This window comes from Medicago sativa, chromosome 4, assembly GCF_051527215.1.
Source record: "Medicago sativa cultivar Bolivia chromosome 4, Bolivia_mono, whole genome shotgun sequence".
Lineage (NCBI taxonomy): Eukaryota > Viridiplantae > Streptophyta > Magnoliopsida > Fabales > Fabaceae > Medicago > Medicago sativa.
In genome coordinates, this window is record NC_140752.1 from 32757094 (window position 1) to 32772811 (window position 15718).

The following is a 15718-nucleotide window of genomic DNA, read 5'->3' on the forward strand; positions in this document are numbered from 1 at the left end:
AGAGAAGTGGCTCATAGTCCACACTTTTTATAATGGCTTGTCTTATACTACTAAGATGTCTGTGGATGCAGCTGCAGGTGGAGCTTTAATGAACAAGAACTATATGGAGGCATACGCCTTGATTGAAGACATGGCTCAAAATCATTAAAAGTGGACCGATGAGAGAGCCATCACTAGTTCTCCACCCTCCAAAAAGGAGGCAGGTATGTACGAAGTCTCTAACTATGATCCTTTTGCTGCTAAGCTTGATGCACTAACCCAAAAATTTGAAAAACTAAATGTCAGTGCTATCAATTCTGCTTCTACGTCTCCTTCTTGTGAAATTTGTGGTATAACTGGTCATGCTGGTGTTAATTGCCAACTAGGTAGTGCTATTAATGGTGTTGAGCAAATGAACTATGCTCAATACAACCAAGGGATGAGGCAAAACCAAAACTTTTATAAAACTAATTTGGAATCAACCGTCAGAAATCTAATTTGGAAATCTTGTTGGAAAATTCTATTGCAAATCAAACTAAACAACTTCAAGAACTTAAAAACCAAACCGGATTTCTGAACGATTCTCTTTCCAAACTCACTACCAAAGTTGATTCTATTGCCACTCATTCTAAAATGCTTGAAACCTAAATCTCCCAAGTGGCCCAACAAGTGGCCACCCTTTCTCAAACACCGGGAGTCTTTCCTGGTCAGACCGAAGCCAACCCTAAAGCTCATGTCAATGCTATTTCTTTCGGGGGTAGTAAGTTAGGAGAAACTATTGCTAAGGTTAAAAACATTGAGAAAGAAAGTGTCAAGCTTTTAGGTGAGAAAACTGTGAAACCGCTTGATGAGACCCAAGCTCCTTCCCCTTTAAAACTTACTAAGCTCAACTTGGAGGGTCAATTTAATAAATTTGTCAACATCCTTAAGAAAATTTGCATTAAGATCCCCTTTGTGGAAGCTTTTTCTAGGATGCCTCTATAAGCTAAGTTTTTAAAGGAAATTTTTTCAAAGAAAAGGGCTATAGAGCATAGTGAGACAATAGCTTTAGCTAAGGAAACTAGTGCAATTATCCAAAAGACACCCCCTAAGCTTAGAGATCCAGGTAGCTTTGCCATACCTTGTGAAATTGGGAATGAAACCATTAACAAAGCTTTGTGTGACTTAGGAGCTAGCGTTAGTTTGCTGCCTTTGTCCCTCTTTAAAAGGATGGGGATATGAGAGTTGAAACCTACCGAATTAGTCTTGAAATTAGCTGATCGTTCTACCATGAAACTAGTTGGATTTGTTGAGGACATACCATGAAACTAGTTGATCGTCCTTGACATTGAAGAGGACGATGATGTCCCTATAATCCCACTGCGGGAGCTCTTGTTGATGTTAAAAATGGTAGGATTATCTTTCAAGTGAGTGATAAAATGGTAGGCTTTAAGTTGGAAAATGTTATGAAAGGCCCCGCTCTTTACTCTTGTTGCATGCTTGAAGATCATGATGTGAAAGAACGTTTCATAGCGTCATCTACACAACATGATCTCTTTGATCCATTCTAAGGACTTTTTCTAACCGTCAAGCTAATGACTCTAAAAGAGTGCTTCGTGGGAGACAACCCACGCATTTATTTGCTTTGTTTTGTTTGTTTTCCTTTGTTTTAAGTGTTTTGTAGGTAATTGTCCAAGTTTGATTCAAGAAAAGTAAAAATTTTGAAGAGTTCATATGCAGATTAATCGTAAAAAGCTGTATAGACGTTGTGCAGGACTAGTCGCTTGGTGAGTTCCTTTAAAGAGTTCATATGCAGTTTTCTCCAAAATAGGTCTAATATAGATCATGTTTTGAACATAACATGTTGTATTCACTGCTTCTGCGCAAAAATGTTTAGCCAAATTGTTTTCATGGATCATGGTTCTGGCCATTTCTTGTAAAGTTCTATTCTTTCTCTCTACAACCCCATTTTGTTGTGGAGTTCTAGGAGAAGAGAATTCATGGATAATTCCATGTTTTTTCACAAAAAGCTTCAAATGGCTCATTTTCAAATTCTCCACCATGATCACTTCTGATTTTCAAAATCTTTGACTCTTTTTCAGTTTGAATTTGTGTGCAGAAGTTACTGAATACCTCATATGCATGATCCTTACTTTTCAGGAATTTCACCCAAGTCCATCAGCTGTAATCATCAACAATGACTAATCCATATTTACTTCCATATAAGGATGCAGTACTCACTGGTCCAAATAAATCAATATGGAGTAATTCTAAAGGTCTTGAGGTTGAAACAATGTCTTTGGTTTTAAAAGATGATTTCACAATTTTCCCTCTCTAACATGCACCACAGAGTGCATCTAAATGATAGTCAATGTCTGGTAGCCCTTTCACAAGTTGTAACTTACTAAGCTTAGAGATTAACCTCCAGTTAGCATGTCCCAACCTTCTGTGCCACATCCATTTCTTATCATTCACTGATAGTAGACAAATTACCTTCTGATCAGCCAGTTCAGAAAAATTGATTTTATAGACATTGTCAACTCTCTTTCCCTTGAACACAATGGATTTGTCTTCCTTGTTGATTACTGTACAGTTGGGTTTTTCAAAAAGCACATCATAACCAATATCACAAAATTGACTAATGCTCAAAAGGTTATGTTCAAGACCATCTACCAACCATACATTATTAATTGAGGTAGAGGAATTACCAATAGTTCCTGTACCTATGATCTTGCCTGACTGGTTGTCTCCAAACTTCACATTTCCTCCCTCTTTCATTGTTAGGCCGAGGAACATGGACTTGTCTCCTGTCATGTGTCTTGAGAAACCGCTGTCTAGGTACCATGATCTTTGCTTTGGAGCTGCTCTTAGACATACCTGCATCATTGACATTTTTAAATTTAGGTACCCATTGTCCTATGGGTCCTGGAAGGTTAGTACTTAAGGCTTTACTCTTCACTTCTTGTACCTTGTGCTGTGAGTTGGGTTGCTTCTGATTAACCATCACCTTAGGTTTTGGTACTTCAGAAGCAGTAACTGTCTTCTTCTGAAACTTAGACTTCAGAGCCTCAGATTTTGGTTTCACCAGACTCTGAGGAATAGGTTCTGATCTTTTCAGGATCCTAACCTTTGAAGTCTTGGAATCAGATTTGATCATAGCCTTTGACTTAGAGTTCTTTTGCTTTAAAGTAATCTTAGCCTTAGAACTAGAAGCTTCAGGTTCTGATTGAACAACAGTTTCCAACTCAGCCCCTTCTAGTACAAAGAAGTTTTTCAGACCTTCTTTGATGCATTCACAACAAGATTTTAGATTGGTTTTCTCAAGTTTTACTTCTGGAAAACCAATTCCTCTGCCATTGTTCTTGTAAATGCTATAAATCATAGAAGCTACTCTGCTTCTGTCAATGCCAGATATAATAAAATCTTCAAGAGCAATTTCATGGTTACTTAATGTTATACCCTAATTTTGGACCTAAAAATACTAGCTCCATTCTTCTTTTCTTGCATTTCAAGTCATTTGAACTGTCTCTGATCAATTACATCTTTCTCTGCATTTTATTTCAATATTACTTGCAAAATTCATGAAAAAGGGTATTTTAGTCATTTCCTGTATTCAAACTCATTTTAGTCCTTGAAAATTGTTTGAGTCCTTTCAAATAGTTTGAATAAGTCTTTGTTTCAATCTCATGTCAAAATCCATTTCAAAAAATCGCATTTGAAGTCATTTTGAGTCAGTTTAGCCCCTAGGGGCATTTTAGTCTTTTCATGTGTTAAAGCTCTGTTTAATCTCTTAAAATTGTCTCTGAGTCTTTTAATTTGTTTGTATAAGCTCTTGCTTTGATTTCCTGTTAAGAATCCATTTTAAAATTGCATCTGAGTCTTTCTGAGTCGTTTTAGTCCCTAGGGGCATTTTGGTCTTTTCACACGAAATTTCGACAGAGAGAGGTTACTTTAAAGTACCTCATTTAAGTAGTTGGTTCATTTTAGTCTGTTTTGTCAATTTTAATCGTTTCACTTTACGTTTAGTCAAATTTACCAATTTTTAGTCCAATTTTATTTTTAATTTTCTCTTTTTTTTTTCCTAAAAGTCCTCAAATTTCCAAGAATTGCATTCAAGTCCTTTTTCTAGTTTCAAATTTTATTTTTTTAAGTCCTTTTTTTATTTCGAAATTTTATTTTTTAAGTTTTTTTTTAACAATTGCAGAATAGTCTTTTTTTTAAAATTTACAGGTTGGTCCTTTTAGTTTTAGAAATTGCAGAAAGGCCCATGTCCAAATTTCAGTCCAAGTCATCAGTCCAGCACAGGTGTCAAGGGCTCATTGGATCAGAAGTTACAAGCTGGCCTATAAATACCAGCCAACTCATCACATGTGTCAGGATCATACCATTCATCACGCGCCAACTCACACAAACAGATTCCATTTTTCACTTCCCAGAGAAATGGATCAAAAACCACAAACTCATATGAACTTCAAGAACATTCATCAAGAACTCAAACCCTAACCGTTTTCCAGCAACACAATCCAACACAAATTCGTACCAAATTCAACATCAAATACACAATCCAGCACAAATTCGTACCAAATTCATCATCAAATACACAGTTCAACAACAAATTCCACAAAAAACGAATCAAACAGCTTCAATTTCTCAATCGATTGAAGAATCATTTCGATTCTCAGATATCTTCAACGAAGATTTCATCATCGAATCGTTGTCCTCTCCCTGCAATTCAAACCCTAAGGTGATCACAGGAAGAAGACTGAGGAAGAGTAGAAGAGGGATCGAATTCGAAGTAAATCAGAGAGGAAGAAGACGAACAACGTCAAGGCACTTACCAGAAGCTTAGGGAGAATCCGAGAAAGTTTTCATCGACTTCTCACTCGAATTTTCATTCGAAACCAGGTAAACACACGAATCCCTCTCACTTTTGTGTTCAAATCATCATCGAAGGATCCACAACCAAAATAAACGGTGAAACAAGATAGATCAACAAGTCCTAAGACTTGTTCATTCGAAAAACTGAAAAAGCTTGAAAAGATTCGAAAACCGAAACCCTAAAACATAGATCTGCAATGAATCACCGTTTATTTTGTGAAATTAGATGCGAATTTGCAATCAACATGAAAAATGATACAGATTAGGGTTTCGAATTGACGAACGGTGAGAACACCAATTAAGCCTTGATTTTCGAAGAGTATGCAAAAAGAACGAACGGAATCCGTCGTTCTCATCGGAGAAGACGACGTTTCCGTCGTTCTAGAAGGTTTACAAGGTGTTCATCACCTTCCTCTTGTTCAATGGCGCCGTTAGGGTTTCAGGTTGGAAAGAAGAGAGAACGAGAGAGATACGAAAGAAGAAAGAGAAAAACGGTTTGAAATGAGGAAAAAACCGGCTCCCAAACTTTTATAGGGAGTGAACCGGACCGGTTCACCTGAACCAGTCTGGTTCACTCTCCAAACCGTCTTCTCTTCCTTTCACACCGTTTGATCTGCTTTCCAATGACGTGTACGTCCTGGATCTTGTGTTTCCATGCACCTTACCTTGTCTATCATGCGCCACGCACTCCCAACCCTTGAATTTAGGGTTTGAGAAGGAACTGGGTTGATCTGAGGGCTACAAAGCAATTGGATCACCCAGATCCAACTCAAACCCTTGGGCTTGGGCCTGTGTTTGCTGAATTTCGTTTCCTTGCTAGTTTCTTGCTATTTTACACTCAGTTTTGGCTTTTTACACCTCTGATCATGCTCAAATTTGTTTAGAAAATTCTATAAAAATTCGTGTATGTTTCTTGTTAATTTTGTAATGTTTTTATGCAATTTGTTTACTGAAAATCTTGGTAAAAAATATTAGTACATTTTCTTGCTTTATTTCTTGAATTGATGTGAAAACTCCTATAAAAAACACCTAATTCCATTTTAATTTCTTGATAGTTGTTTGTGGTACATATTACTTGAATTTTGTGAGTTTATTGCTACTGTTTGTATTTGATTTTGCTGCATGTGTGTGAATTTTGCTTAATTGCTGGGTTTACAAGTTATGTTTGTGAATAAATAATGCAAATGTGTTTAAATTTACCTTAAAAAATGTCAAGTTCGTCATGTTGCCTTGATTCTCATCTTAGAACCAGAGTTTCTGCCTTTAAAATAGATTGAATTATGAGAATTATAGGCCACATGATTCTTGCATTTTTGTGGTTGAATTCTAGTTATATCTTGCATTATTTTGGCCATGTCTTGTGTCAATTCCCATGTTCTTGCTATAGTATTGTGCTTGATTTATCTTTACCATATTACATTTCATACCACTAACCATTTCACTTCATATTTCATGCATCCCATAAGCTCCTCTCACCTCATATTCATCTCTATTTTCTTGCAATTTAATTCTTGCCAAGATTTAGCATGTAAAAATTAGGGACTTTGTAATTTCCTTTTATGCAATTTTTAATTCTTGCAAGACCATAGAATGTATCTAGGCCAATGATGTAAAGGACAATGGACTCTAATGATGTACACTGACACAAGCACCGACACATGCACACACATCACTTTAGGTATATGGCTAGGATATGCATGTTTAGATGTATGATTAGGATTCTATGTTTAGATGAATGCTTAGGATTTACACTTAGAAAAACATCTTTTCAAAAAAAAACTTAAACAACATCACTCAAAATCATTTTCACAATAAACCTTGGGATCAAAATCCCATTGATTTTCCTTTTATTTTCTTAATCAAACTTTAATGAATTTTAATCATACTTTGACTTTCATTTTGCAAAATAACTAATTCCACCTCACCTTTTTCCAATCTTATGCCCTTGAGGCCTCTTTTCCTCATTCTTCAAATTCCAATTTTCAAACTTAAAATCAACCAACAAAAACAAAAACATTTTTGGAAGAGAACTACGGTGGATTTGATCCCTTAAACGGGTACGTAGGCAAGGAATCAAAATTCCTTCAATTCAAATAAAATAAAAATCCAAACACATTTTTCTCCCTCCAATTCTTCACTTAGAAAACCTTTAGGCTTAATATCACACTTTTCAAAATAGCATTTAAAAATAAAGCGTGCGCGTAGAAAGTAAAGACGGTTCCTATAGGATACTATAGTCGTTATGGGTGCCTAACACCTTCCCGTAGCGAAAACAACTCCCGGACCTCGATTCTCAAGGGTTTTGCTTACTTTTTCCCTTCCCAAGAAAAAATAAGATATCACCGGTTAAAAAGGTTCAAACGTAATCAATGTTTGACACCCGAAAACCAAGATAAAACACTTAAAGGTTTTTCATTACACTTTTCTTGTAGCTTCTGACATAAGAACCTGAGCTGATCTTCATACGTTTTACACATGAAGTCAAAGCCCCTAAGTCCTTGTTCAGAAGCTTTCAGATCCAATAGAGTTAATTTTTGCTGTTGTACCAAATCAGCATATTTTTCTTTTAAATCCTTCAACTCATTGGTTCTTACTTCAAAATGTGTAAGAAGTTCTTTAAGTGACTCAACAAGTTCATCTCTGGGAATTTTGGAATATACCTCGTTTTCATCTTCTGAGTCTGAATCTGATCCAGCTTCTGAAGTTGATATTGCTACCAACCCAACAGCTACCTTTGCATCTTCATCAGCTTCCTCTTTATCAGATCCAGATTCACTTCCCAAATCATCCCAGGTTGCCATTAAACTCTGCTTAATCTGCTTCTTGAATTTGCTTGGTTTGAATGTAGACCTCTTTGACTTGTCCTTTGACTTTTCTCTTTGAAGATCAGGGCATTCAGCAATGAAGTGTCCAGGCTTCTTACAGTTGAAGCATCCCTTCTGATCTTCTTTCCTTGAGCTTCTGGAGTTACCCCTTCTGGCGAGAAACTTTCTGTTCTTCTTGGCCAGATACTGAAGTCTGTTTGAGAGCATGGCCATTTCAGCAGCATCTGGTTCAGAATCTGAACTTGACTGTTCTTCCTCTTCAGATTCAACCACTTTGAGAGCTTTTGATGAATTGCCTTTGGATGGAAGAGCTACTGATTTACTCTTCTTAGTAGACTCATGTTCATTAAGACTTAACTCATGAACTTTGAGAGAACTAACAAGATCCTTGACACTTAAAGTGTTTAAATCTTTAGCTTCCTCAATGGCAGTCACCTTTGGTCTCCATCTGGCAGGTAAGCTTCTGAGTATCTTGCTTACATGATCAGAAGCAACATAGCTCTTCTTTAGAATCTGTAGCCCAGAAACTAAGGTTTGAAACCTTGAGTACATCTCCTCAATAGTTTCATCATCCTTCATCTTGAATAACTCATACTGATGTACAAGCAGGAGAGCCTTTGCTTCTTTGACCTTCTTGCTCCCTTCATAGTTTGAACAGAGAGAAGCAAACATAGCTTTAGCAGTGGATTTGTCACTCATCTTCATGTACTCTGCTTTGGGTATAGCAGTGACAAGGGCTCCTATGATAATATGATGCTTCTTGTAGAGTTTCCTCAGTTCTGGAGTATGTTTCTTTCTATCCACAGCAGCTCCTTCTTCATCAAGGACTAAATCACCAACACCATCTTCCAGAATATCCCATAATTCTTCATCTAGGCTCATGATGTAACTGTAAAAGTTGGTCTTCCACCAAGAGAATTCTTCAGCATCTCCATTGAATTTTGGAATCTTTCCAACACTGGATTTCTTACTATCACTATAATCATGTGAGACATTTTTATAGCTAGTATCACCAGAACCAGTAGGAGGAGGAGTAGACATGTTTTTCTCAGATCTTTGACTGTTGCACGGTTAAGTGTTTCACAACAGACCAAGGCTCTAGATACCAATTGAAGGTGAGAAAAACACAAGAAGGGGGTTGAATTGTGTTTTGAAAAATTCTTCGTTTCTCCTAAAAACTGAACACACTGATCATAAGCTAAGTGAGACAGCTTCTGAAGTGATAATCAGAATCTAAATGCTGCGGAATAAAACAGAGAGAGAGAGAGAAGAAGAACGACACAAAGCAATTATACTGGTTCCTTCCACAATCCGGAAGTAGTCCAGTCCTCCTTGCACTTCCAAGGAGATTTCACTAAGAGTAATATCTGATTACAATTGCTCAAGCACACAAGCAAGAGACTTCCTTTGCTCAAGCACACAAGCTAGAGACTTCCTTTGCTCAAGAACACAATCAAGAGACTTCCTGCTCAAGCACAACTGCAAGAGACTTCCTAACTAAACAAAATTACACATAAAATTGTTTAAGGTTGAACACTTGATACACAATCAGAGGTGCTTACAATACAAATCAGATACAGACTCAATGGACTTAATAATTTCTAAGAAATGACTTTGAGGCACAGAAATTCTAAGTGAATGCAGAACAATTTCAGCAGAGGTTTGGCACTTGTAAAAGTATTGAGAATCTGTCGTTCAGCATTACCAAATCTCTAGGTCTTCACTCCTTTATATAGAGGTGTGAAAGAGACGTTGTGAAATTGCCAGCACACCAAAGAGTCGTTGTTTGAAGCTTGATCTTTCACCAATGATCTTTTGCCTGATTTGGTTGTTGTCCTATGAAGAACCAATTTGAAATCCATTCCTTATCCTAAGGAACATCTATGCAGGCGAAGCCGTATTCTGGAGCTGTTTTCTTGTCTTGTAGCGTGGACACAAAACAGAGTAGTGGAGAAGGTGGTTGTACAGTTCGTACAATAGTACAATGTCAACGCTCTCGTCCAAATTGCAAGCACATGCCTTCAAACACCTTTGAAATGACCGTTGCAATGTTCCACTAATTTTCTGCTATGTTTTCGAATCCAATAGACAGCTTTTGCAATGTAGATTCTTCAATCTTTGAATCTTTTGCAAATCCAGTTGATCTTCAGCTTCTGGTGAAATGACTTCTGATGAGGCAGCTTCTGATGATGCAGCTTCTGATGAGGCAGCTTCTGATGATGCAGCTTCTGATGATGTGGCTTCTGGACCTCTTGTCTTTAGGAGCACTATTCTTCAGGAGCACTATTTCTTCAGGAGCGCTTTTACTATCTTCAGGAGCAGCTAGACTTCAGGAGCGCTTTCCTCTTTCAGGAGCGTATTGCCTTCAGAATCGTCTAAGCTTCATTTTCTTTTGCTCTTTATTTGTTCATTCAGAACCAATTAATGATGTAACTTTTTAACTGTGGTCCTGTATACTTGAACAAATATTAGCTAGTCCAATTTACAATTTTTAATACCTTGTTATCATCAAAACTCTTTGAGGTTCATTGTTAAACACATTTTGTTCCAACAATAAGTTTAAGGGTTCGTTTGTGAAGGATTCGTCGTTACGATGAACCAATAATCCCAAGGCTTCTTTTTATTATTGTTATTTACTTTCAACCAACTGAACCTCCTCTTTTATAAACTTTCTTCTCCTCTAATCATTCTTTTAAAGTTAGTTAAATTGAACAACTCCCTAGCGGAACGATACACTCTTTTACTACTACTTCGATAGACCGTGCACTTGCGGTTTGGCCTATCACAAGTAGCAACACATTATTTAAGACACCATTGTCAACATAGATGTTTTTATCATTGAAATGTAAATGTGTTTCACATAAATTTAGTGAAATTTATATGAATTTATACTATTATAAATAATAAATAGAAAACCTTGTCTTATTCTTAGAGTTCGTTTTCTGTGTGGATAAAAATCATTTTAAATGTTTCCCCAATCCCCAACAAAGAATTTAAATCCTAATATAAAGTCATTTGAATGAGTATTGTTTTAACATGTTATTTTCTACTCTTCAATGTCTACCACTCCAAAGACTTATATGTAAATATGTCCAGCATCATGGGTTTACAAAGAGATCCGTTTTATCATTCAAAGAAAAATACAAAGTAGTAATTTTAAGCCGCGCAACTTTAAGGGACTCGTACGTAAGTTACTGATTTTAGGTAGGTGCAGTTTAACTTTTGAGTTGTGATCCGAAAACCAAACCTAACTTATTGGTTCTTGTTCAAAGTGGCCCAAACACATCTAAAAAATTCCGGTTTTGAACGACATTCAGTTATTTTAATTTGTGTGTTTCTTTCATCGGTTTAAATTTGAACATCTCTAATGATGGTATCACAATAATTTTGAAAGAGAATGTCTAACGTATCTCTAAAAGACATGAGTATTTTAAATTTTCTCGACACACATTTTATTCAAAACTTTGCCAAAAGCTAAAATTCAAATACTAATACTAAATAGAAATAAAATGAAAATTAGTTATTTTCAAAAATGAACAAGCAAACCTAGATCCAACAGAGTGAATGTTCTATTATATTCACTACATATGTTTTTTGAAGTAAGCCAAAACACCAACAAAAGGAGCATTGATATATGTAGTTGGCTCCGATTGAGAAATATTTAAGCGTGAGTCGAGAAAAGAATCATCATCAGATGGTCCTCCAACAATTGCGCCCGTTAGTACATTGACATTAGGAGTTGATGATTGAAAATGTTCGTCTCCATCACGACACCCCATCTTTTTTGGGTGTACATCCAATGATGGTAAAGTTGAACCACGATGATGTATCTTCTGAGGGTACTTTTGTCCATATCCAACCATATATGACATTCCAAGTGGGTTGTTTCCTAGTATATAATCCACCTACAACAATAGAGAATTTAAGAAACAAATTTCAAAACATGCACACATATCTTGCTATGAATATTGCTTGATTTCAACCATTGTTGGTTACCTGGGTTTTTGCAAGATGAATGAGTTTAGATGGTGTGGCAGTTACATTCCCACAATATACTATTTTGTTGTTAGCATGCATGTTGCGTCCATAAACAATTAATAGAAAAGATAGTGCTGTTACATGTTGTAGGTTGCCTGGTCCACGTTTGAATAGAAGCCCACCTAATTAATCACCATCAATACTCAAGTAAATATATAGATGTAATTGTGACTAATACTTTATTTTATATAAGATATTATCAATTTATGTAATTTTACCAAATAACAATAGCTTTATAAACAGGGAAATGTTAACTAATGTCCCCGAGACACTGGTTAAGGACTTTAAATAGTAACTTTTTATGAAAGTTTGTGTAATAAAGTGCATTGAAAATTGATAACTTTGATATTTTTAAAAAATAATTACTTAATTTAGAATGCTTAAAGAGTGTCCCAGGGACACTCGTTAACAAGACTCTTAAAAATAAGAAGTACTAGTATTTACCTTTAGAGTATGTGACTGATTTGGTTGGTGATTTGGGCAACAAAGAGCATATAAGGTTGTCTGCATTGGAAATGAAAGGACTTTGGTTTGATGAATTGTTCATCTCCCACTGCCAAAATTGGAAGAACAAAACTAGATTTCAGAAATGTCATGACTCAGATAAAAGAGAAAAATTAATCTAACATGCTAAAAAAAAAGAGATAATTCATAATTTTGTATTAAAAAAAAAAAAACAGAGATGATATATATAATGAAAAATGAGACTAACCTGAGAAACAAGAACATTAATGCCAGCATGCTTGGCATCCCATCCAAATTCATAGGGTTGTATGGATTGTATATTTGATTTCACAAAGTTCATGTAATTTTCATCATTACTTGCCTTATACAACCATGCTGCTCCCCAAATCAACTCGTCCTGGAATTCGTTCCAACCAAAAGATACTAACATAACAATTAACATAATAACATTTTCCTTTTAAAAAATTAATATAATGACATTTGTCATTAAAAAAAATCCATTTTGTGGTTGAATTAGTGACGCATTTCATATTTATTTATTTTTAAACTATTTTTCATCATTGATTAAATTTTTTATATACGATTTTTTTTATGAATTAAAATCATGAAAGTCATACCATGTAGCCATTTATATCACAGTAGAAGGGGCATACTCCACTGCCTATAGAATCATTATAAGACCCACGGTGATTGTTTGCAAAGTCAAACACCTAAGTATCAATATCATATAGAGAGAGGTTAGCAACCAAACCAAAACGATACAGAGATATAATAATTTTTTCTTGAGGAAATATAGAAATATAATAATTGATAGCAAAGTATTTTGGGAAATAACATACCATAAATGACAACAATAATTGTTGCCCAATATGCATTTTATTTAAATACAATAAATGATAAATAATCATTGAAACTCACACACGGGTCGGTATTGAACCCTCATCACAGCGTTCGAATTAACATTTTCACCAGTTGAGATAAGAATTGCAGGCTACAATGCAATTTCTTTTTCTTTCAAATGAGCTTGGTCATTTGTATTTTTTTTTCTTTTCTTTCAAACAATTACATAATCCAAACTTCATCTTATTTTGGTGTCGAACTTAAATTGATTCTATGAAATTATATTCTAAGGGAAACGATTTCGTTCTTTTTTCCAAACTCTTGTCATGGACTTAAACTTTCTCCAATACTTCACCTTTTCTTATAAGCAAAATTAATTTAGTAAATTTCTTATGCGTAGAACTAGAAGGGTTTGTTTAACATAGCTCTTGCAAAAATCATCCAAAGATGAACCATAATCTTTTTTAATAAATTAAATAGTGAATATTATTTTATAACCAAAAAAAAAGAGAAAGATATGCAATATTTTATTTAAAAAAATTTGTAAAAATATTAAAGTCCATCTTTAACCAGTTTTTAGAGGTTGATATTAGATGCATGCTCGTCTAGAGTATAGGAATAACTTTTTCTTATTATATGACATTAATTTTTTTCCCATGGATTGATGGAAAAATTCAAGCTATTGAATAAATATATACCTGTTTAGCCCTAGCAAGAAGGACATTAGAGTATTGATCATCAATTTTTCTAAATGCAATGGATGACGACGCAAGTGCGGCCGCAATCTCGGCTGAAACCTCCGAACCTGGCCTATTTTCGGACACATAATAAGTTGTTCTAGAAGTGTCCATGTCTTCTGGTCTTTCCCAACAATGATGGTCACTAATAGGGTTGCCAACTTGTGCTACAACAATATTTGGGTTTGATGTGGCTTTGAGGAAATAATCAGTTCCCCAACGAATTGATTCCAATGCATGTTGCAAATCATGATCCATGAGATCTCCAAATTCCACCACACTCCATGCCAACATGGTGGTTGTATATGCCATAGGGAAATTGAATTTTACATTGTCACCAGCATCATAGTAACCACCAACCAAATCCATCTGTGTTTGGAATACAAATTAAGTATAGCAAATGAGTAATGATATTTTTACAACAATTTTGAGATAACTTTTGGAACAATTTTTATTTCTTTCTTTTTCTTATAGGACAAAAACAATAGAGATGAGGAGACAGAGTAAAATCTCAATGAAAGTATGAGAAAGAGTCGTCAAAAAAGTTATTACAAAAAAATCGTACAAATATCATTACTCTTATCAAATTAAATGTTTGATTAACATATAATTAAGTCAATAAAATACTTCTCTTGAGACCAAGATGTCACTTAATATATGAGACCTTTGATAGTCTTTACCACATAATTTTATTTCAAAATACACTGTTGTACGTATTGAAAACTTTTTTTGAAGAAACTAAATTAGTCCATCCAAATTAATATCGAGGATAATAGAGTTTGAGACTTTGAGACCTTAAGGAGGAGCACACTCTCAGGTCTCAAGTCAATACTTCAACTCAAGTGGGTTGCAACAATTAATATCTTAAGAACTTTTATCAAACACATTAATCATTTGATATGCCGATATTTTTTTATTCAAGTGATTATTAATATTAACCTTGGTAATGATAATATGAGTACACATATAGAAAATATACTTACTTGAATATCAGATCCATCATGAAGGGCAGAGTCTTTTCTCCATGTCATACGTTGAGAAGGTGGCAATTTACCAGACCTTTGACCTTCAAAAAACAAAATGCTTTTTGTCAATGCATCACTATAGTTAAGTGAAGCTGATTTTACCATCGTAATCATCATAATCATTGTTAATAACAATGATAATTTGAACCCTGCTATTATGTTTCTTCTCATTTTCTTTGTTTCTCCTTTTTCAATTTCAATTTTGAGATGTTATTTGAGAGCATTCACCTGAACAATATATATAGGAGTTGATGAAACAGTGTCAGCGGCTAAATGTGTGTGACATTTTTTTAAGACAAAATTACTTTGCTGAAATTAACAGGTTATTACTAACTAATCAATGATTTTTCCTAAAATAAAAAAAAATTAATCAATGATTTGTCAAAACAAAAAAGAAAAAGAAAAATAACCAATCGATGATTGAACTAAAGTAGTTAAAGAACTCGCCTATGACGAATCATTCGGTAGAACTCATGTTAGATTTTTTATGGAAACAATTATTGGCCACTTTACTTACTTCATGGTCATATTCCTCATTATTAAAGTGTACCCCTTAGAAACCGAAAGATTAACACAAAATATAAACTAAAATAAATAGGTTACTTTTTTCAAGGTCCATCCAAATGTAGATCCAATTTAAACGTGGACCCTCATATTTTTAATAAATTTTAATAAAGTATTATTTTTATTCTTCATTTTTATGTATAAAATTCATTTTTTACGAAAGATAGTAAAGGTTGATCTTTAGACCCTTATTAAGAGGTCCTTGTTTCACACACCCTTTATTTTATTGGATACACCTCTTTTTTAAAAGGATAAAATTACACAAAATTATAGGAACAACATCAATTAAGGAAGTTTTCCAAGATAGACAAATTAAATGTTTTTTTAAGGAATCCATTTGGGTTGGCCTTGTGGTTGGTTTGAGATCTTGAAATGTGTTCCTCTCAAG

The 15718-nt window shown here is 34.7% G+C and overlaps 1 protein-coding gene across 4 annotated transcripts; it reads right to left on the reverse strand.

The window, feature by feature from the left end:
- Nucleotides 1-11185: 11185 nt before the first annotated feature.
- Nucleotides 11186-15385, reverse strand: LOC146928844 (endoglucanase 8-like). Of its 4 annotated transcripts, XM_085708194.1 has the most exons (8): nt 15370-15385; nt 14704-14915; nt 13703-14110; nt 12782-12874; nt 12412-12561; nt 12144-12252; nt 11658-11821; nt 11186-11566 (listed from the first exon to the last, which is right to left on the reverse strand). In XM_085708194.1, the coding sequence occupies exons 1-8, from the start codon at nt 15383-15385 to the stop codon at nt 11243-11245; spliced, it is 1476 nt and encodes a 491-aa protein (XP_085564320.1). In that variant the 3' UTR covers nt 11186-11242. The 4 variants fall into 4 exon arrangements, with proteins under 4 accessions (XP_085564320.1, XP_085564322.1, XP_085564321.1 ...); XM_085708196.1 differs by lacking the exon at nt 15370-15385 and having other exon boundaries at nt 12144-12246; nt 14725-14937; XM_085708195.1 differs by lacking the exon at nt 15370-15385 and having other exon boundaries at nt 14725-14937.
- Between the last annotated feature and the right edge of the window lie 333 nt (nt 15386-15718).